This window comes from Rhincodon typus, chromosome 3 (genome assembly GCF_021869965.1).
Source record: "Rhincodon typus isolate 14 chromosome 3, sRhiTyp1.1, whole genome shotgun sequence".
Lineage (NCBI taxonomy): Eukaryota > Metazoa > Chordata > Chondrichthyes > Orectolobiformes > Rhincodontidae > Rhincodon > Rhincodon typus.
In genome coordinates, this window is record NC_063334.1 from 49,843,250 (window position 1) to 49,866,377 (window position 23,128).

A 23,128-nucleotide genomic window follows, 5' to 3' on the forward strand; every position below is an offset into this window, starting at 1 on the left:
ACCCTTCTGTAGGAAGGATGTTGTTAAACTTGAGAGGATGCAAAAAATATTTACAACGATGTTGCTGACACTGGAGGGTTCAAGCTGCAGGGAGAGGCTGAATAGGCTGTCGCTTTTTTCTCTCACGCATCAGGAACTGAGGGGTGACCTTGTAGAGATTTGTAAAATCATGAGGGGCATGGATAGGGTGATAGGTAAAATCTTTTTCCTAAGGTGGGGAGCTTCAACCTAGAGGGCAAAGATTTAAGGTGAGAGAGGAATGACTTAAAAAGGACCTGAGAGGTAAATTTTTCATGCATAGGGTGGTGCACATATGGAATGAGCTGCTAGTGGAATACTGGAGGCAGGTGAAGTTATGACATTTAAAAGGCATCTGGATGGGTATATGAATAGGAAGAGTTTAAAGGGATAACAAGGTGTAGAGCCGAATGAACACAGCAGGCCAAGCAGCATCAGAGGAGCAGGAAGGCTGACGTTTCGGGCATAGACCCTTTTCTGAAGAAGGGTCTAGGCCCGAAACGTCAGCCGTCCTGCTCCTCTGATGCTGCTTGGCCTGCTGTGTTCATCCAGCTCTACACCTTGTTATCTCAGATTCTCCAGCATCTGCAGTTCCTACTATCTCTGAAAGAGTTTAAAGGGATATGGGCCAAATGCTGGCAAATGGGACTATGTCAGATTGGGATGTCTGGGTGGTGCGTTTCGGACCGAATGTTCCATTTCCATGTTGTATGACTCTATGACTCTAAGTGTATGTTTAAGGTAATGGATTGGGTGCCAGTCAAGCTGCACGCATTCAGCCAAATGGAGACACCTGACCTGTATCTTTTAAATGGGGCCAGGATTTGGGGAAATGGGAAATGAGTTATTCACTGCATGAACAGGGTAGATGCTTAAACAGGGTAAATGCAAGAAGGATATTCTTAATGTATGGGGATTCAAGAACCAGAGCTCTTAGTCTTAGGATAAAGTGTAGCTTAGGAATTTCTTCACTTGGAGAATGGTAAGACCCTGCAACTGGAAATGTTGAGGCCAAATATTGAAAACTTTCAAGAAAGATGTAGATAGACTTATTAGGACTAAAGGGATCAAAGGATATATGAAGAAAGTGGAAATGATGTGCTGTATTGGAAGATCAACCATGATCATATTGAATGGTGGATCAGGCTCAAAGGATCAAATGACCTACTCATGCTCCTATTTTCTATGTTTCAATCAAAGGGTGATTGAGTCAGAAACTCTCATAGCATTTAATTAGTATTTAGATGTTCACTTTTGTTTCCATAACCTCCAGGGCTATGGGCCAAGAGCTGGAAAATGAGATTTGTGTAATCAGATTTCTGTTTTCCAGCATAGAGATGATGGGCCAAATGGCATCCCTTGTGAAGATACAACTTAATGGCTTATGAGGTTATTTCAGATGTCACCTGTCACTTATTACCAGCATTCCCTCTAAGCCATTTGGCAGTGCAAATGCACAGCTGCCCCTATGTTCCATGCACAGCAATTGGTGCACTGACTCTGATCATGGCATTGTTTTCCAGTTCCGGAAATTGTTGTGTGCTCAAACCTTGTGTGCAGGACCACGCTGAGAGAAAACAGAATTCAGGGGAGCACTGCTTACCACTGCTGTTGCTCATGTCTTGTTTCATGTGAATGGTTGTAAGTGGAACTGGACACTGCAATAATCAATAGACATCCCCACTTATGAAATTACATTAGAGCGAAGGTCATTGAAGATAGTTGGGCCTAGAGCACTGACCTGAGGGGCCGATGTAGCAATTTCCTGGGCCTGAGATGATTGGATTTGAAAACACACAAGTGACTTCCTTTGTGCTAGTTATGTCTCCGACCAGTTGGTGAGGTTTTCTCCAATTCCTATTGACTTCAGTTTTGCTGGGCTCCTTGATGCTACAGTCAGTTGGTTGTTGTCTTGGTTGCAAGGACCAAATTTATAATGCGATGTGCAGCTAAGAGGTTCTTGAGGAACCCAAAGTGCACATTTGTGAGGACATTGTTGCTGTGTAAGTGCCACTAGGAAACTGTCCTTCTGTCATTTGCTGATGTTTGAGAGATTTGTCCTAGTTTTTTAAACAGGGCATACCTTGGCAATTTTCCATGTTTTAGGGTAGATGATAGTGTCGTAGATATACGCGAGCAGATCAGCTTAGGGTGTAGCTATTTCTGGAGCATGAATCCCGGTTCACTACTGATGTGATCAGCGCCCATAATCTTGGCTATGTTCAGATTTTTCTTGATATCACGTGGAGTGAATTGGCTGAATACTCTCATCTGTGATGTTGAGCATCTCCGGAGGAGACCGACATGGATTATCCACTTGACACTTCTGACTGACATACTGGGTTTTGTCATCATTCTGAAGGGGGATATTTGTGGAGCCTTCTGTAGTGGCGGACAATTAACCAACTGACCATTCATATATAAATGTGGCATTGAATTCGAACCCTGTGTTTCAAATGTAATCCTGACTGCCTGTGAACTAATTGGCTTTCCAATGAGAAGTAGGAAAAACTGTTAGTAAACTGATGCCCAGATTGTACTCAATTTCCAACTGGCCAATTTCAGAATAATACTTTGTGAAGACTCTGGAATAACTATTCCATTCAGTTACAGTTTGAGGATTGTTTGGGAATACCTGAAAGGTGGAGTCTCCCTTACAAAATAAAAAACACTTCAATTTTTTTTTCTGAGTAAAGAAAAATACTCCTCCTTCATTTTCACCTAAAATCTGTATTCAAATCATCGTATGTCGCTGGTGAATCAAAAAAATACGGTCCACTGGCAGAAATACCATGAAGAAAACTTCAAATTTGTGAACTTTTTTAAACAGAAATATCATACATGTATAGGCTTATAATGTAGCTGGAGTAATCCAACAAGGAGTGTCTATTTTGATGTTTTTGAATATGAAAACTAGTGAAATCACGATTAGTGAAATACTTGAATTTCTATTAGAATAATGGCCAAAATGATAAATTGGTGATTCTTCAAAAGTAACTATACATAGATTTGATCTTCTACCTTTTAATATTTGGACGTAGTATTCTCATTCCACAGTCAATTTAGTCTCTAATCCCAGTCTTGTCTAAACCTTATGCACTGATAAGCCCAGAAAACAAGTTTGACAATGAAAAATAGGTTATGGTGAAGGCAGGTGAGAAAATGAAGAGAAACTATAATGTGGGATGAACATTTTAAAATTTTGCAATTCTTCATATTTTAATTTCTCAGCTCATTTAAGGCATTTGTTGGAGGAACATGACAATAAATGTGCTTAATACAATAGTTTGATATAATTGTATTTCAATTTATAATCAGCCATGATGCAATTTACTAGATTACAATAAAAAAAATTCCACGTTCTTATTTATATATGCATAATACTGAAAATCTTTAAGCCAATACATTGGTAAACTTTTAATATTGAAATTGTCCGTTGTGGCTGTACTTTCAAAAAAGCAATTTATCAGTCCTGACCAGGTTAATAAAATTCTGCGTTTTTTCTTCTATATTGTATTTTATAGTGGAATCTGCAATATCTGAAGAACATCAAATGGATCCAGGAGGATTTAAAGAATTGAAATGCCTCCCTATGTCTCAACTGGCTAAAGTTATATGGAAGTTAAATAACAATACTCTCAGTGAGAATTCAAAATACCGACTTGTTCAAAACAATTTGCTGATTTTTTCTGTAAATGAAGATGATTCTGGTACCTATGATTGCTGGGCAGTAGAATCTGTGAAAGGACGCCTGTATGAACAGCTGGTGCAAAAGTATTCTCTGATCGTAAAGGGTCCATCTAAAGTTGTAACAACCTCCCCAACTACACCATTTACCAAAATGGAAGGTAATTCTGCATCAACTCAGACAAGCACAGATAAAGAGTGGAGGTCTTCTCACACTGTCACACCCCAGATTCAAACTGATATGACCACTTCAACTGTGCCATATGCTTCAGTTTCCACATCCTCAATCCCTCCACTTCCAAATTCAGCAGTAGACACTCAAGCTATCAGTGAGCCTTCAACTGCAGGAAGTAATGATAGGGTTCTGTTATCTTTACTTGTGGTGATTACGCTTCTTTTCCTAATCCTATTTTGTTACAATTGTTACATGAAATACTTGCCGGCTCCTTGCCTGAAACTACGTCTACGTATAGTCGGTAATGAAAAGAAACCAGAATTTGATTATGATGTGTCTGAGGAACTGGTAAAGCATCAGGCAGTGAAAATCAATTCAGATAATCCAGGTAGAGAGCAGATTGCTGCTGGTGACAAGGGTTATGAAACTGAGTCAGACTGTGGGAATGGCAAAATTCCAAGTTCAGAGAAACCTCAAGAGCTCAAGCAAATTCAAGAAAACCATTCGATTGGTTTGATTGATGCAGAGAAAGATGCAGATATTCTTGACATTAAATTCATTGATGAGGAAGTTCAGAGTCTTTGCTAGCATATTTTTTGTATTCCTTATAGGTTTATTAAAGTTAAACTGGTTGCAAGCGTGAGTCCAGAAAGTTAGGGAAAAGAAAAAATCATGTAAAACTTTGAAAGGTTTTTAGTAGATAAAAGTACTTGGTAAATGATGTTAAAAACGAATATCAATCCCATGTTCAACCTGCATTATATTCAGCAATCTCAATAGTTTTCATGTGCTCAATATACAGGTCATTTGAGTTTCATTCCAAATTGGAAATTAATAATTTATCAAATTGGTAAATCTCAAAGTGCTGTCCAAATTGGAGCAAATCTTTTTTGCATATACTGTATATATGGTATTTTATATTGCACTGAAAATTTGCGTAATGTTCTGTTAGAAATTGTATTTTGTTGCTGCATCTAATGTAGGTTGATGCCTTTGTTTATGCTAACAGTGTACAGCAACTCAGGGATCAAACAATGAACAGTAGATATGTGTGTTCTTTAGCTTGTGTCTTGAGAATAAGAGTTGACAAAAGGCTATATGTGATACAAACTTTAGATACTTTAGATTATAATATGTATGTGCTATAGTAAAACATGGGGTCCATAAAAATGTGATTGAGTTGTAATACATTTTAAAAGGAAAAGCAAACATTTTTAATATGCTGTTACTGAGCCATGCCGCAACAGAGTGCTTAGTTGCAAAGACTTTTCATACTTGTGGAAGACTTTTGATACTCAGCAGAGCACAGTACCACCTGTAGCCACATTGCCACAGAGATTAATTTTCCAACCAATGTGGCAAGGGACAAAATCATATGCTGTGGACATATATTAATATTTTGGTTGGCTACATCCTTGGAAAAAGTGAATTCTTACCGGCTGTGAAATTGTTGATGTTTGAGACTGGATTGTTGATTCAGTGGACTTTAGTAAGACTAACAAAGCCAACATTGGAACCTGTGTTTTGCTGCTATAGATGTTCAGTCATTTTGTAACCCACTGAACTGCTATTTAGAACAAGACCCACTGGTGCAATTAACAGGCTTTTTAATCTACCATTGCTATGGCGGCACTGTACATTTATATTAAGTTTATGCATGGCAAGTCATTTCATTCTGTTTTCTGGCATCTTTATTTGTTACTGTGTATATAAGCAAAAACAGGTTCATTTTGAAATTACTTTATTCAAAAAAGTGTCAAAAGGTTTTATATAGAGCTATATTTTAGGGAAATTGGCGCATTCCATGTGGTACATTTAGTGATACAAGTCATTTCTTCGATTGTAAAGGAAATTGTGTATAAAATAACATTTCTCTTAATTGTGTAAAAAGAAATTAAAGCCAGCAAAAACGCCCTGTACAGAAATATTTTAGACCACTGAAAATTTAATTGAGCCTTGTGAGTTTTTCTGTGTCTACCTTGCAATGCCAAAATTTTACGTACTCCTTTAAATACCACTACTATGCTTGACTCAATCTATTGCTTTTTTTTTTTATCCCTTTAACGCATAATCTATCTTACTTGTGTCTTTAGAACTCTGTTCAGTTTGTACCTTTCTGTCTCACAGCTTCTCCTGTTTTACCTTTCACTCCTATTGGTCCCTCCTCCACCTCTTGGGCCTGGTCCATCTCCTCCCTTTGCTATTACCCCACCACAAGGGTCTTCTCATGATTGGTCCAGTACAGACAGTACAGTGGTTCAGCTGTTACCACCACTGCTGAGCGACCAGATACTTAATGTGTGTAGCCCTGGATCTGTTCACCTCTTCTGTCAAGCTATTGGTGAGTGAACATCTGCTAACAGGAGTAATTAATCTTTCTCTTTATTAAGTGGGAGCAGGGGTAGAGGCAAAACTAGCCACTTTAAATACAGTGAAGCAACTTTCCTTCTTTTTACAAAGGAAGAATGCTTTACATGTGGTAATAGTGAATTTCTGTAAACTTCTCCAAGTTCAGAGCCAGTCTCTGATATCCCGTTAGAATCTTTTTACTTTATAATAATGTATACTGAGCTCATCTGGGACCTAGAAAGACTTTTTCTTTTTTATATCTTTCACTTAATTTGATATATGTGGTACTACACTTTTTTTTAGTAAGTGGATATGTATATTAATTACTTTTGATTTATAAGCTGAAATAGTTTGTTTTTAAAGAGAATTGCACAATAAAATTTACATCAACAATCCACTGTACTTTTACTTTGCAGTATAAATGTGCATATATTGTGACCATTGTTCAAAATGATGCAAAAGTTAGGTAATTGTGATATTTCTAGTACATTGTTGAATGGTATTGTTTATTGCACACCTCCCATGTTGCTCGAATTGCAGCACCTTTCATATTACATGCAGTTAATAGATTATGGGGTGAATTCCCTCAGGACTTGTCTCATTCAGTCAATGTAGACTTGATTGAACTTTGATGGAAATCTGCTTAAACATATAAATGGGATTTCAGCTGGAGTTTTAACGATGAAGTAGGAGAAGCCCCAAAGAAGATTGTTTCTCTCTGGCAATCTGACAAAGAATATTAATCTCTGATGATGGGATTACTGTTTATTAAGAGCACAAAAATAATTGCTGACAGATTCAAATTTGAACCTTGGTCCTTACCAAGATTGACACTCAATATAGTTCTAATAGTATACTATCTTTAAATGAAATCAATTAATTAACTTAATAACCGTTACTTAATTGTGCGTGTTCTGGCTGAAGTGAAAATCCACTTTACCTCTGCTACTTGTTGACTTTTATCATATTAAAAAACAACTTGCTTTCCAAACTGAATTTGATGTTTTCATCTTACTTTTAGGGGCAGAGTGATATAATGTATTTCCTGGCACATTGCTTTTTGATTGGAAAAGAAGAACAGTTACCAACAATTGAGAAACATGATTGGAGTTCCTTTTATGCAGGAAATCAGTTTGATCCTTGTTACACAATGATAACCTGTGGCCCGTATTATCCTGCCCAGTGCTGAATGATCAGATGAAACCTTTAGAGACAAGAAAGTAATTGACAACAGATCTTCTTGGCACTGGAAATCGATCAATATAAGTGCAATAGATTAACAACATTAACAATTTACTGGGAATTCAATTTCTATTGAGAGCTAGTTAAAATGACTAAATGTGAATTTGGAACAATTGTTTTAGAGGGTGCAAAAATATTTCATGGTTCATAAATGGATTCTGTGACTAGGAAAGTACAAATTTGTTAATTATATGCAAGGCTTGAATACATAGACACCCATTACTTGAGCAATGGTTTTTGTCTGTTGCTGCTACACGTCTTTCTATAATTACTTCTACTGATGTGGGACAGCGTACTCCTGTGTTCATAGCTACATTTTCAAAACATTAGTCAGGTGCAATTAGATGAAAAACAATGTTTTCTTGCATTCAGTTACATCCTGCTCTTATCTTCCTTATATCATTTTTCTAAGTTGATACCGCATAAAATAGTCAAGCATCCAAGAAACAGGAAAGCTGACATTTCAGGTCGAGAAGAGGGGTCCCAACCTGAAACATCAGCTTTCCTCCTCCTCTGATGCTGCCTGGCCTACTGTGTTCCTCCAGCTCCACACTATGTTATCTCGGACACCAGCATCGACAGTTCTTACTATCTCAAGCATCCAAGTTGGTTTGAGCTTACATACTTGTTAAACGATACAAATCTTGTGTAATTTGTATTTGATATATATCATTCTTGAATGATGAACCTCGAGCTTCTTAAGTTGAAACTAATTTATTATCACTTTCCATTTAATATATTAAGAGGTGAGTTTCCTTGTGACTTTCCTCACTCAGCTATTGCAGCCTTGGCTGAACTTTAGAAATCTGCTTGCATGTATCAGCAGGGTTTCAGCTAAAGCTATGGCAGTGGAGCAAGAAAAAAATTGCTTAGAAAGTTGTTGTGTTAGGTAAGCCATACAGTGACTTGCAGTATAATATTTTTAATATACTGTATCTCTGAACCTAGACTCTTAAATTATGTCACCCAGAGCTCAGAAGAAGTACCATTGTGGGGAACAACCTGAGGCACTCTGAAACCACCTGCATTCAATAGAATTAATACTGTGTGGTCGTTTAATATTCAATTAATAAATAATGATTTGCATTTTGAACACAGATGTTTTCTAATGCAAATTACTGCCGGATTTTTCTGTTGGATCATTAGATAGGGGTAGCATGGTGGCTCAGTGGTTAGCACTGCTGCCTCACAGTACCAGGGACCCAAATTCCATTCCATCCTCGGATGACTGTCGGTCTCTGTGGGGTTTGCGTGTTCTCTCCGTGGCTGTGCGGTTTCCTCCTACATTCCAAAGACGTGCAGTTTAGATGGATTGGCTATGGGAAATTGTTCTATAGTGTCCAGGGATGTGCAGGCTAGGTGGCTTAGCCATGGGAAATGCAGGGTCACCGGAGTAGGGGCGTAGGTCAGGTGGGATGCTGTTCGGAGGGTCAGTGTGGAATCGATGAGCCAAATGGCTCGCTTCTACATTGTAGGGTTTCTCTGATTTTCTATGATGATGGTAGAGGTGATAGCCCCATGTGTTTGATGATGTTGGGAAGACAGTTTAGCTGTTTGGTCTTGTGCCTGCAGCGATGTTTTTATTAAGCCTAGCTGAGATCTAAGAATTCTCCCACTCCAGATTACTAACCATGCATCCATGTGCTGCATCTGAAAATAATTTTCCTGCACTGTATCTTGCCTTTTGTTTTGGCATTTCTTCATTCTTCACTGTGGGTTGTATTTCTGCATCCCACTTTGTTCCTGTGACCAAGTATATCATGCAACACAGCTTCAGTTTCAACTTCAGGGTGAAACGCCTTCTGTTACTTCTCTGTTCAGATTATTTTATTCTGAAGGTAATGGAATTACCATACCAACCTGTCCTTCGGAACATTTAATCTCCACATTTTAACACTGAGGGCACCATACTGTGAATACAAAATCCTACCAATTACATCCAAAAGCTTTAAACGAAGCAGATAATGTCTTAATACGAATATTGCAATTTTTATGAAATTCATCCATAGGATTGTAGGAAGAGTTTTCGATTTAGGTGCCTAGTTTAAGTAGCCTTGGCACATTGACCAGCGTCTCAACAATGGAGCATTACTTTGTTTTCTTGAATAGCATTCTAATTGGCCTATATAAAAGTCTAATTTTTTAATACTACAGCTACTGTGAATTTTATGATCTGTTTGCTAACTTATAATAATATTTTGAGATGCATTTGAGCATCTGATCAAAAGTGAGAAGCCAGTGTTTGTTAATTTAGCAGAAGAATGGAGTAAAGTGGCATATGTTACTGTCAGCAGGAATTATGCTGGCTTCACATAGTTTTACAGTATGCTTGCATCACAAAAAATGGCATACATTGAAATCAAATATCTCCCCTTAGTGCTAATCTCTTACTTTATCCCATTGACAGTAATATTTCTGAAATTGCTGGCATTGAATTAATCACTAACCATTGTCCTCTGTTGCATTTGAATTAATGAAACAGTTGCCTTGCGGAGAGTTCCAAAAATGTAATTAGAAAAGCCCATCTGGCCCAATTAACATGCTTTTTCCATTGGTCTCAGCTTCATCTTATTTCTCCTCCACTGGCTATGGTATCATATGTCATCATTTAATGAGCTTATTCACAAGAAATCACTCCTTTTATTAGAAAATGCAAATAAACTACTGTCAGATGCATGGTATATATTGTGGTTAGTTTGCATATTAGTTCCAAATAAAAGTTCTTAAAATGGACTGCACTTTAAGTTAAGATCTCATCATTTCCTAAATTTGCAGCAATGCATTTTGAAAAAACCTGACCTCAGAGGACTGTTGATGGATTAGTTTGCTTTTTGTACAAGTGAGACATTTCCAAAGATGCTAATCATGACATGTTTTTAAGTTAGTATGTCAGAGTTTTTGCTTTTCTATAGATTTTCTCCTTTGTCTCCATGCCTGGATTTCATACTATCTTGACAATGTCATAATATCCTGTTGTGAATGGTAAACCTCGTGTTTGGTTGTCAGGGACAGCATCTCATTTCCAGAGCAAAAACAGAAGTTGCTGGAAAAGTTGAGTTAACATTTTTGTGACCCTTCCTGTTCTGAGGAATGGTCACTGGACCCAAAACGTTAACTCTGATTTTTCTTCACAGATGCTGCCAGACCTGCTGAGCTTTTCCAGCAACTTCTGTTTTTGTTCCTGATCTCCAGCATCCACAGTTCTTTCAGTTCTCATTTCCAGAGCAATTACTGAATGACAGTCCAAAATGTTTGACTATCAATTGTATTATTATTATTTATTGTTTTTAGATGTAGTTTAAAACAGATTTGGTTTCAAATTGGTAATTTTAGAGGGGAATATTGAATGTGTCATGTTGCATGTTTTCCAGTGAAGTTACTTATGCAGGTTGTCGCTCCATTTTTGAGAGAGCTCCGCATTTCTGTGAGGTGAATCTTTTCAGAGCTTCTTCAAAGGTGCAAAGCTGTTCCTGCATTCAGTCAGTTCCTTTGTATTTCTTTACTGTCAGAGGAAGGCCAACCACATCCCTTTTTCACTGCCTGTATTCTGAAATGTTTAATGCCCAGACAATCGCTTTGACAGCTTCTGCGGTAAGTATATGTTAGACTACTGGGGATGGTAGCGTGCCAGCTGGCTAAGCTGCTGGGGTAGAACGCCAGATGAGTAAGAAGTAGAAACAGAAGTAGGCTATTCAGCCCATCAACTCTGCTCCAGTATTCAGTAAGATTGTGGCTGATCTGATAATCCTCAATTCCACTTTCCTGCCTTTTTCTCATAATCCTTGACTAATTAAAAATCTGTCTATCTCAGCCTGGAATATATTTAATAACCCAGCCTCAACAACGCTCTCTCGTTTAAAAAAAAAAATTCACAGATTCACAACCCTCTTAGAGGAAATTTCTCCTCGTCTTTGCCTTAAATATGCAACCCCTTATTCTGAGTTTATGCCCTCTGGTCCTAGACTCTCCCAGAAGGGGAAGCAACCTTTCCACATCTACCCTGTCAAGTCCTCTAAGAATCCTTTTTGTTTCAATAAGTTGTCCTCTCATTTTTCCATATTCCAATCTACTCAAACTCTCCTCACAAGACATTCCTTCCATACCTGGTATCAGTCAAGTGAACCTTCTCTGGTCTGCCTCCAATACCAGTGTTCTTGTGTTAGATAAGGTTCTCACTATTCCAGCTACTATCTGACTAGTGCCTTGTATAGTTGTAGCAAAACCTCCCGACTTGGCTATGGTCCATTTCTCTTTCCTCAGCATAGTTATTAATAAATGTTGTAAATACAATGTAAATAATTGTGGCCCCAACCCTGATTCCTGTGGCACACCACTAATTACAGATTCCAGGTGGGGTAGGGCTGGGCTGTTAAGGATGATGATTATTTTAGTAGTTTTTCAGAACTTAGACAATATATTAAATAGTCTAACATTTCCTGCATGATTATTTACTTCATGTCAGCTGTCCCGTGCAAATTCTCCGATTTAAATAGAGACTTCCGGTGGTTCCAGTCATAAAGGAACTTGCCTATCGAATCTTTGATATCCTGGGCAATTCCTTTTTAGAACCTGCTCCCCATGGGTTCCTATGCACAACTCCCATCTACTCTGGACAAATAACTGTCTGAGCAATGGAAAATCTGGGGCAAAGTTGATTTTTTTTAAAAAATGATAGATATCCATGAAACCAGCCTAGTTCTTATGCAGTTATCCGAATAGCAATGATTATAGAGATTATGCATAACCTAAGTGGTTAGCATTACTGCCTCTCAGTGCCCGGGACCTGGGTTCAATTCCAGCTTTTGGTGATTGTATGGAATTTGTATGTTCTCCCTGTGTCTGCGTGGGTTTCTGCCCATTGCACTGGTGAATTGGCTATGCTGAATTGCCCTAGGCATGTGTAGGTTTGGTGGATTAGCCGTGGTAAATGCGGGGTTACAGGGATAGGGTTAGTTGGATGGTCCAGGGTGGAATGCTGTTGGAGGGTTGGTGCAGAATCAATCCATCTAACCTGCTATCTGGACTGTAGGGATTCTATGATAACTTAAGACATAATTACAACAATTGTAAGATACAACATCCAATGACTAAAGAATTTGAAACCTAACTTAGCACTCTGTCCAAGTTATTTTTCTTACCCTGTTCAGAAACCCAAAAGTATGAGTAATGCTAACAAGGCTTATGTATTCAGCGCTGCTTATGTAATTACATCTATGGTAAGCATTTGGTTCTAGACCTTCAAATTAGTAAGTGTTGAGACTCGACCATGTAGTGTGATCAGACTGTATAATGGAGGTGAGATCCTATTCCTGAAGAACATTAAGAACTACATGTTTAAAACATTTTGCTAGACATTTCTTTTGGTAACAACCCCAAAATGACAAGATTTATTGAACTCAACTTCGCAAATTCAGTGATGCATTAATAATCCAGAACCATAACGATTACTGTGCCATAACCACTTGTACATTTTGATGATTAATACAGGTGTTCATCTTGTCATAGAATATGATCTGATGGAATGCCTGAGACCTAATGGAGTAAGGGAACAGATGATGGATACATTGATTCAGGGTGAATTGGATGTGAGTTGCTGGTATAAATATGGAGAGCTAGTAACCAGTGGAGTTTCATGAATGTAGTTAACTGAAGTAAAGGTCTCACTAAAAGTATGAACTTGCACTTTAAAATATAGAGATCATAGATACAAAGTGAGAGGAGAGAGGCTCAAAATTGAGATGAAGAGAAACTATTTCTGTGAGGGTTCTGAATCTGTGGAACTCACTGTCCCAGAGAGCAGTGGAGGCAGAATCAATCAACAGATTCAAGAAATAAGTAGATAAGTTTCTGATGCAAAACAGGATAAAGGGCTATGCGGAGCAGGCAGGAGTTGAGACCAAGAAAGGACCAGCCGTGATCATGTTAAGTGCCAGAGCGAGCTTGAAGAGTTGGATTGCCTGCTGCCATTCCTATTCCAAAGTTCCTACATGGTTAACTTCTAGTGTACAATATCGGAAGTAGAGGATGGTTGAGTCAAAATACAGTGTTTGGGGTATGATCACCCATTCCTGTTTTCTGAAAATGAGCTTATGACCAGAGGAAGAAAGAAGTTACAATATGGACCTGAGTAATTCCTTTACCAAAGAGGAAACAAGGTATGACCTTATCTCTTCCATTACAATATGGAAGCAGGATAAGAAACAAATTTTTTTTAGGAATTTTGAGTCTGATGATTTGAACACTGATACATGCTTGAACAATTGCGTCCTTTCATGAACAAAATTCATCAAACAGATAATTTATTGATTGCTTAAAGAGTATGTACGGTCAGATTTTGACAAATTTAGGTAAGCTGAGGATAGTATCATGGAAGGATACATGATGGAATTCTGTAGACTACAAGACTGCAGAAAATACATTTGAAAATTCACCGGTCTGTGCTGTTAAGTTGAGCTGTGCTCAACTTACAAATAAGGACAGACTTATAGTTTGACAAAAGTTAAATTTACCAATAAACAGATTTGGAAAGCCAACCGTTCCAGCAGCATTTGTAACACCAAGGAAGCAATCTATAACTGGAAATTGATAATACCATGTTAACAAATTGCTGCCTGTAACATGCATTGAGATTGTCAAAACTATGTGAAAGGAGAGCTACAACCAATAGAAATGAAGATAGAAAAGCTATTGATAATTTTTAGCATTGAAGGGAATTTGAGATTTACAATAGAAAAAACTCCAGAAATGCTCAAGGTGTAGGTAATCAATGTGTTTTAAAGCTACATTATGCCACAAACTGTCCCAAACTTCATTAAATTTTCTTTATTCAGCCTTGGAATGAGGGCCAGCATTTATTGCCCACCCCAAGTTGCCCTGGAGAAGATGGTGGTGAGCTGCTGGATGAGGAAAATGATATGGTTATTGTATTTTGGAAAATGTGTGTAATTTAAATTTACACAAATAAGATACAGCTTGGAAGATGGCTACAATTTTTGTTTTGGAGCATTGGAATGCATTGCATGCAGGCAGTGTAACCTCATGCTGTGGGTTTGGGAGTGAACATGCCTGTAGAAAGGGATCACAAACCATTTAAAGAAATCCTATTAGTCGGTGGGGGGAGATCAAATAGTAGCAGTCCAGAAAGAAATAGAAGACAGGTGAGAGTACATAGTTTAACAAGGCTAAGAAATATAGTACAAACCAGGAATACCATGTGATCGTGAAGTCTCAGTGACAATGACCGAACTAGAGACAAGTTAATAAAAGATGCTAAACAACAAGAATGACAAAGTTGCATAGAATTTTGGGTGTACAAATAATTGCCAGATAGGGACAACAGACTTCATTACTTTAGGTGGATAACATTTTTCCAGTTTGGATTTTTAAGGCTAGTGGCATGAGGCTCTGGGGAAAAAAAAAACTGAGGGGCCAAGATGTAAAAGTAGCTACACTGACTGCAGGTAAAGCAGTTTTGAAAATTTTCTTGGCTTTATTATCAGCAAATGCTTGGGAATGTAGATCAATTGATATTAAAGCTGCATCTGCAGGGAGATCAGCTCTAGAGGGAAGTGTTTCTCCATCATCCACAAAAGACACCAGATGCAATGGGAACATACTTGTACTTTAATGACCTAAATTATTACCCCTAGAGTTTGCATTTCAGTGCAGCCTGTTTTATTAAAATTGGATGTCACATGACATCAGGTAATGGTCCAACAGGTTTGGTTGAAATCACAAGCTTTCAAAGTACTGCTCCTTTGTCAGGTGAAGTGGAGGGAAGCGCACAGGCACAGAATATATAGGTGAAGAGATAATGGCAAGATAATTCCAGGTAATTAAGATTGGCAACAGGTAAGTACAAATAGTGTGAGTGGAGTGTTGACAGGCTGAATAACAAGTCTTTGCAGTGATCAATAGTGTCAAACAGTGTGAATAAACAGCTGGATAGCCAGTGAAGGGATGATCTATGAACTGATTAATTAAGACATAGAGATAATTACAAAAATCAAAAGTAAGATAGTGTTGAGACAAATCAAATGGCAGAAATAACATGATAGGTATTCAGCCTGTCAACACTCCACTCACACATTTTGTGCTTATCTGTTGTCACTCTTAATTACCTGGAATTATCTTGCCATTATCTTTCCACCTATATATTCCATGCTCGTCCATTTCCCTCCACTTCACCTGACTAAGGAGCAGCACTCCAAAAGTTTCTGACTTTGTCCACCCCAGTCCAACACTGGCACCTCCACATCATTACCAAATTGGGCTGTCTTTAGTTAAAAGCAGCCACTGCCACATTTTACTTACATGAGGGGCAGCTTTTAGATGTCTTTGATAGAGTCTAGAGTAATACAGCACAGAAACCAACAGGAACTACAAGGTTGCAAACTTCAGTCCAACTCATCCATGCTGACCAGGAACCCCAAACTGAATTAGATCTATTGACCCTTATCCCTCTAAATCTTTCCTAATCATGTACTGGTCAAATGTCTTTTAAATGTTGTAATTATACCTGCCTCTATCACATCCTCAGGCAGCTCATTCCATACACACACGACTGTTTAAGTGAAAAAGTTGCCCCTCAGGTCCGTTTTAAATCTTTCTCCTCTCACCTGAAATCTATGTCCTCTAGTTTCGGACTCCCCTATACATAGGTTATTTTCTTGTGAGGTGGGAGCAGTGCATTTGAAAACATTGTCATTAATGGGCTTAAAACAGAATTCAAAATTGGAAGTTAGGGTTCTGAGGCTTTTAAGTACATGGGATTGGAAATTAGACCAAATGGATCAAGTGTCACTTTGCATCGGCAATCTTATTTGGAAAATAATACCCCATTGCCATTAGTAGGGTAGGACCTCACAAAAAGATGCTGCAGCAATTGAAGTGGAGGAATTGTGAAATCTAATCGTACAACTGAATTGGCTGGGTACCTAAACAGACCAAGTGCAGACTTGAAGCATTAAAGTTGAGTACAACTATGAAAAATCCCAAGGAGGAAGATAATAAAATATATGAGCAAAGAACAAAAGTAAGCCACTTTTGCCTTTTGAATCTGTTCTGTCATTCAGTAAGACCATGGTTGATTTGATTTCAACCTCGATCCTACATTCCTACATATTCCAAAAAATTGTCATCCCCTTGATACTTAGAATTTATCTACCTCTGACTTAAAAACATTTAAAGATTCTGCATCCACTGCATTTTGAGGAAGGGAATTCCAAAGATACTCAACGTTCTGAGGGACTTTGTTTCTCCCATCTATGTCTTAAATGGGTGACCCCTTTTCTTTAACTATTACCCCTCATTCTCCATTGTCCCACAACAGAAAACATCCATCCAGTCAAGTCCTTTCAGGATCTTTTATGTTTCAATTAAATCACCTCTGACTCTTCAAACTCCAGAAGATACAGGCCTAGCCTGTCTAGACTTTCCTTTATTAGGCAATCCAAGTATTAGTCTATTAAAACTTTTTGAACTGTTGCCAATGTATTTCTTTCCTTCCATGAATACTGTGACCAGTATTGTACACAGTATTTCAGATGTGGTCTCACCAATGCCCTGTATGATGGAAGCATAATCTCCCTGTTCTTGCATTCCATTTTTCTTGCAATAAAACAAAACATTTTATTCATTTTCAAGATTACTTACTGTACCGGCACACTAACGTATGATTCGTGCACTAGAATACTTTGATTTCTCTGTATCTCAGCTTTGCAACCTCTCACCATTTGGCTAATCAGCTTTTATTTTCATTCTTTCTGCCAAATGGACAATTTCACATTTTCCCACATTATACTCCATTTGCTAGATCTTTGCCCACTCACTTTATCTGTTTCCCTTTGTAGGCTCCTCATGTCCTCTACACAACTAACATTCCTATCTTTTGTGTCATCACTAAATTTAGCTGCCATACCTTCAGTCCATTTCTCCAAATCATTTGTATAAATTATAAAGAATTGAAGTCCCAGCACCGACCCCAGTTGCACACCACTCATGACGGCCTACCAGCCTGAAAAAGATGCACTTATTCCTACGCTGTGATTCCTGTTAACAAGCAAATCTTCTATCCATGTCAGTGTGTTACACCCAAGTTGCCATGAGCTTTTATTTTCTGCAAAAGCTTCCAGAACCATAGAAATGATGCAGCCGAGAAGGGGCCATTCGGCCAATTTTGTCTATGCCAACACAAAGACACCCAGATGCCCTTGCTAATCCCATCTTTCCGTGCACAGCCCATAGCCCTGCAGCTTACAGCACTTAAGGTGTAGATCCAGGTACTTTTTGAAAGAGTTTAGGGTCTCTGTTGTTGCCACAAACTCAGGCAACAAATTCCAGACACCACCACCCGCTGCATAAAAAACATTTTTCCTCATGTCCTCTCTAATCCTTCTGACACATAGCTTGAATCTGGTTTTTGAACTCTCTGCCAAGGAAACAGTTTCCTCCTGTCTACTATCCCTACCCCTCATTGTTTTGTATACTTCAATCGTATTGCCCTCAGCCTTCTCTGTTCCAAGGAAAACAACCCCAACTTCTCCAATGTCTCCTCATAGCTACAGTTCTCCAGCCCTGGCAACATTGTAGTAAATCTTCTCTGCACACTGTCCAGAGCAATTGCAGTGACTTAAGTTTTAAACTACAGTTTTATCATTATATTCCCTACTCTTGTATTGTCTACCTCAGCCAAGGAAGGAGAGCATTCCATATGTCTTCTTTACGAGCTTATCTATCTGTACTGCCAACTTCAGGGACCTGTATATTTGCACACCAAGATCATTCACTTCATCTACCCCTTTCAGTATATTCCCGTTTATTGTGTATTCCCTTTTGCTATTTGACCTCCCTGAATGCATTACCTCACACTTACCAGAGTTGAACTCAATCTGCCACTTTCTTGCTGATTCTACCAACCCATCTGTATAACTTTGGAGCTTACAGCTTATAGCTCTACACTATCCAATGCATGGCCAAGTTTTATGTCATTTTCAAATTTCCCAATTGTGCCCCAGTCTTCCATATTCAAGTCCAAATAGTTAATGTATAAAACAAGCAACAGGGATCCCAACACTGAGCCCTGCAGATAACCACTTGAAACAGCTTTCCATTCACAAGGGCAGCAATTAACCATAGCTTTACCCTTTGTTACCTGTTACGAAGCCAACTTTGGATTGCTTTCAACACATTACCCTGTATCCCATGGGCTTTTACTTTTTTGACCAGTCTGCCATGTGGAACATTGATTTTGATAAGGCATGTGACAATGTAGACAATATCGATACACTACCCTCATCAATCCTCCTTGACTTGACACCTTATGAAATGTGTTCAGAAAATCTAAATGTTATACTTCCATTGGTTCCTCCTTATCTACAGTTCATGTTATTTCTTGAAAGAACTCCAATAAATTAGTTAAATGTAGAGAATTATAGGATTCCTATAGCATGGAAGCTGGCCGTTTGGCCCCTTGAGTGCATACTGACCCTCTGAAGAGCGTCCCATCCTAACTGCACAGTCCTGCATTTCCCAAAGCTAATCCATCTAACCTACACAGCCCTGGACACTAGAGGACAATTTAGCATTGACAATCCACCTAACCCGCAAATCTTTGGACTGTGGGGGTAAACTAAAGGCCTTGCCAAGACAGGAGAGATAATGCAAACTCCACACAGCCAGTTGCCTGTAGGTGGAATCAAATCAAGATCCCTGGCACTGTGAGGCAGTAGTGCTAACCACTGAGCCACTGTGCTCTCAGGAAACATTACTTCCTTTTAAAAAAAACCGTTTTTGCTCTGCTTGATTACGTTGAACTTATTCAAGTGCTCTGCTATAATGTCTTTAGTTGAATCTTCTAACGTTTTCCATATGACAGATGTTTAGCTAACTGGCTTTTGTTTCCTGCTTTTTGCTTCGTTCTCTTTTTGAGTAAAGAAGTTACATTAGTTATTTTCCAATCTAAAAGAGCCTTCCCTGAATATAATGAGTTTAGGAAAATTAAAACCTACTCATCAATTGTCTCACTTGCCACTTCTTTTAAGACCTTGGGATGAAATCCTGAGGGGACTTCTCCATTCACAGTTCCAACAATTTGCTCAGTACTATTTACCTGGTAACTATAATTTTCTTGAATTCCTCCGTTCCTTTCAATTCCTGATTTACAGCTGTTTCCACAATGCTCTTTGTATCCTCTCTAGTGAAGACAAATGCAAAGTATCTATTCAGTTCAACCGCCATCTCCTTTTCCTCCATTATTAATTCCCCAGACTCGTTAATCTATAGGACCAGTAGTTTGTTAATTCCTTTCCTATTTAAATATCTGAAGAAACTTTTCTTATCTGATTTTACATTTTTGGCTTTCTCTCATACTCTAATTTTTCCTTCATTAATCTTTTAATAATTTTCATTAGACCGAATAATTTTCTAAAAATCTTATGACCGGCCATATATCTCTGCACAATTATGTCTTTTTTTCTGAGTTTGAAATTATCTTTCACATTTTCAGTTAACCTCTATGGTGATATGATTGGTCCGTCCCTTAGAAATATTTCTTATTTCTTGGGATATTCCAGAATCAACACATCCCCTTAAATGTCTCCCACTACATCTCTCTTGACCTATCATGGATCAGCTGGCTGGATGGCTGGTTTGCAATGCAGAATGATGCCAATAATATGGGTTCAATTCATAGTTAACCATGTACTGTGGATCCAATGCATAGTTAACAGTGTACTGTGGATCCATTCCTTACGTTCCAACAAATAAAAGTAAATTGTATCTATTCTGTACTTTCTGGAATATTCCCTTAAATGTTTGCCATTACATCTCTGACCTACCATGGGCCAGTTGGCTGGTTTGCAATGCAGAATGACACCAACAGTGTGAGTTCTATTCCTGCACTGGCTGAAGTTGAGGGATCTCATTCCCAACCTCTCCCCTTGCCTGAGGCATGGTGGCCCTCAGTTTAAAACAATATCAGTTGTCTTTATCCAATGAGGGAGCAGCCCTATGCTCTTTTAAGACTATAGTGAATTTGTTTGTTGATGTATCCATTAAACTAAATTGCCAATTCATTTTCACTGGCTTTGACTTCATGTCCTCATCATTGCTTTAGTTTAAATTCAAAATAGTAATCTTGGACCCACAATTCTCTCTCTCAAACTGTTTGTAAAATGCAGTTGTATGATTACTGTTATCTGGGGGCACTTCCAGTCTGAGGCCAGTAATTACATTTCCTTGGTCAAAACCAGGTCTAGAGTATCCTGCTCTCTGGCTGATACCATAACATGCTCATCTAAGAGACTGTCCTGAAGACATTCAATGAATTTGAACTACTTTTCCCATCTGATTTTTTTTTTCCAGGATCTGTAGATTCTGCCATGATAATTATTGTACCCTTTTGACAAGCTCACATTATTTCTTGATACCCCATTCTACCATGTGCTTACTGGTGGGATGTTGGGGTTTGGGGGGTGGGGGGGCGGAATCTGTACACAACTCTGACAATTGACCTCTTTTCATGTTCAGGTAAACAATTGAAAAAAATTAAAAATCGAGCATTGTGTTTTGAAATTTACATCCATTTGTACATGCCAACAATTTGAATCTTGTTAGTTTCGCTCATGCTTCTTATACAAATGTCTTGGAATCTTGAGTGTAGAAGGGTTACTAATTGTTCTTGTTTGAAAGGGAGATAAATGTTGCCGCTTAGCTTGGGAAACTAAAAAGATCAGAAGAGTAGTAAAAAGTATCTTAGCAGAAACTCTCACTCTTGGTAGGTTTGTAGATATGGCATTTTTCTCAGAACTTTCAATATTTTTGCTAAAAACAGACTTAACAGCAATACACTGAGTGCAACATTCGTAATAAATCACTATGGAGCGTTATTGCAGTTTTAAAACTGATGCTGGAATAGAGAAATTTCCAAGTTAAAGTGTTGAAAAGCAGCAGTCATCTGATTATTTTGCAAGAAAAGGAGTAAGTTCCAAGATGAGAATGAGGGAGGCAATGGCCTAGTGGTATTACTGCTGGATTGTTCATCCAGAGACCCAGATAATGTTCTGGGGACCGGGGTTTGAATCCTGCCACGGCCGATGGTGGAATTTGAATTCCGTTTTTAAAAATCTGGAATTAAGAGTCTAGTGATGATCATTAATCCATTGTTGATTTGTTGGGGTAAAACCTATCAGGTTCACTAACTGAAGGTCACTTCCCTTTAGGGAAGGAAACTGCCATTCTTATCCCGTCTGGCCTGCATGTGACTCCAGACGCACAGCAATGTAGTTGACTGTTAACTGTCCTCTGGGCAATGAGGGATAGACAATAAATGTTGCCTAGCAGTGGCACCCTCATCCCATGAATGAATAAAGGGAGTAAAAAAGTAACTGTTGTACATACCGCGAAAAGGGCTTTACTCGCATTTTGCGTGTCTTGTTTGTTTTGTTATTAGATTTATTTAAAGAGAAACAGGGAATCTGTCATCTAATATGGTCTGAAGGAATACCTAAAACCCAATGGAATGAGAGAACAGGTGACAGACATATTAGTTAAGGAATATAATAAAACAAAGAACTACGGATGCTGAAATTCTGAAACAAAAACAAAGCGTTGAAGAAACCCAACAAGTCTGGCAGTATCTGTGGATGGAGAAACAAAGGTAATGTTTTGAATCCAATGACCCTTCATTAGAACATTAACTGGTTTCTCTCTACAGATGCTGCCAGACCTGCTGAGTTTCTCCAGCACTTTGTTTTAGTTAAATGTTAATTGGGTACAAATTGGTTGCATAAATATAGGGACCTGGTAATTAGTGGGGTGTGAGTTTTATGGCATGTGGTTAACTTAAATAAAGTCTCACTGTAAGTGTGGTCTTGGACTTGTTTTAAATATTGTTATCTTCTAGTGTATAACAACTGTTCTATCTGATATCAACCATACTCGCACTGTAAGTATACGCACATCATTTCTTAGTCCACGGCTAATGAGGTCAAAAGGCACTGTAATATTGCTTAGATTGAGAACTAATTTGGCCAAGACTAGTGAATGAAACTGTGCCACAACTTAATGCTCTCTGAAATGCGGTAAGGGTCGGTCACTGTAACTTTCTTTAATTTCCACTAAATGTAACCATGTAGGTTTGCTATTGATATTTAGCCTTTTTTGGCTACATTCTTATCTTATTCACCATGTTTTGATAATATCAATATTTTTGCTACCAGTATTCCAGAATGTTGTTTCTAACATAGTTCACCCAAGGCTCCTTCACATACACTTTCTCAACCTGTGGTTTATGGCCCAGAAGGTCAGCAGTTGCAAGCAAACACAACTACCAGTTCTCATATCTGTTACACACCATCCCAACTTAGAAATATATCACAATTCCTTAATTTGTTGGGGCGGCACAGTGGCTCAGTGGTTAGCATTGCTGCCTGACAGTGCCAGGGAGCTGGGTTCAAATCCAGCCTCAGGCAACTGTCTGTGTGGAGTTTGCACATTTCTCTGCATGGGTTTCCCCCATGTGCTCCAGTTTCCTTCCACAATCCAAAGATGTGCAAGATAAGTGGATTAGTCATGGGAAATGCAGGGTCACAGGGATAGGGTGGGTCTGGGTAGGATGCTGTTCAGTGGGTCAGTGTGGATTTGATGGGCCAAATAACC

General features: G+C 38.5%; 1 protein-coding gene across 1 annotated transcript in view; it reads left to right on the forward strand.

Annotated features, from left to right (window-relative positions):
• LOC109915773 (semaphorin-4D-like) overlaps window positions 1-23,128 on the forward strand; it is a 255,376-nt gene that overhangs the window by 188,434 nt on the left and 43,814 nt on the right. Inside the window, exons 15-16 of the mRNA XM_048620562.1 lie at window positions 3,543-4,457; window positions 5,943-6,221. Coding sequence (XP_048476519.1) covers window positions 3,543-4,457; window positions 5,943-6,221 — 1,194 coding nt within the window. The remainder of the gene's footprint in view (window positions 1-3,542; window positions 4,458-5,942; window positions 6,222-23,128) is intronic.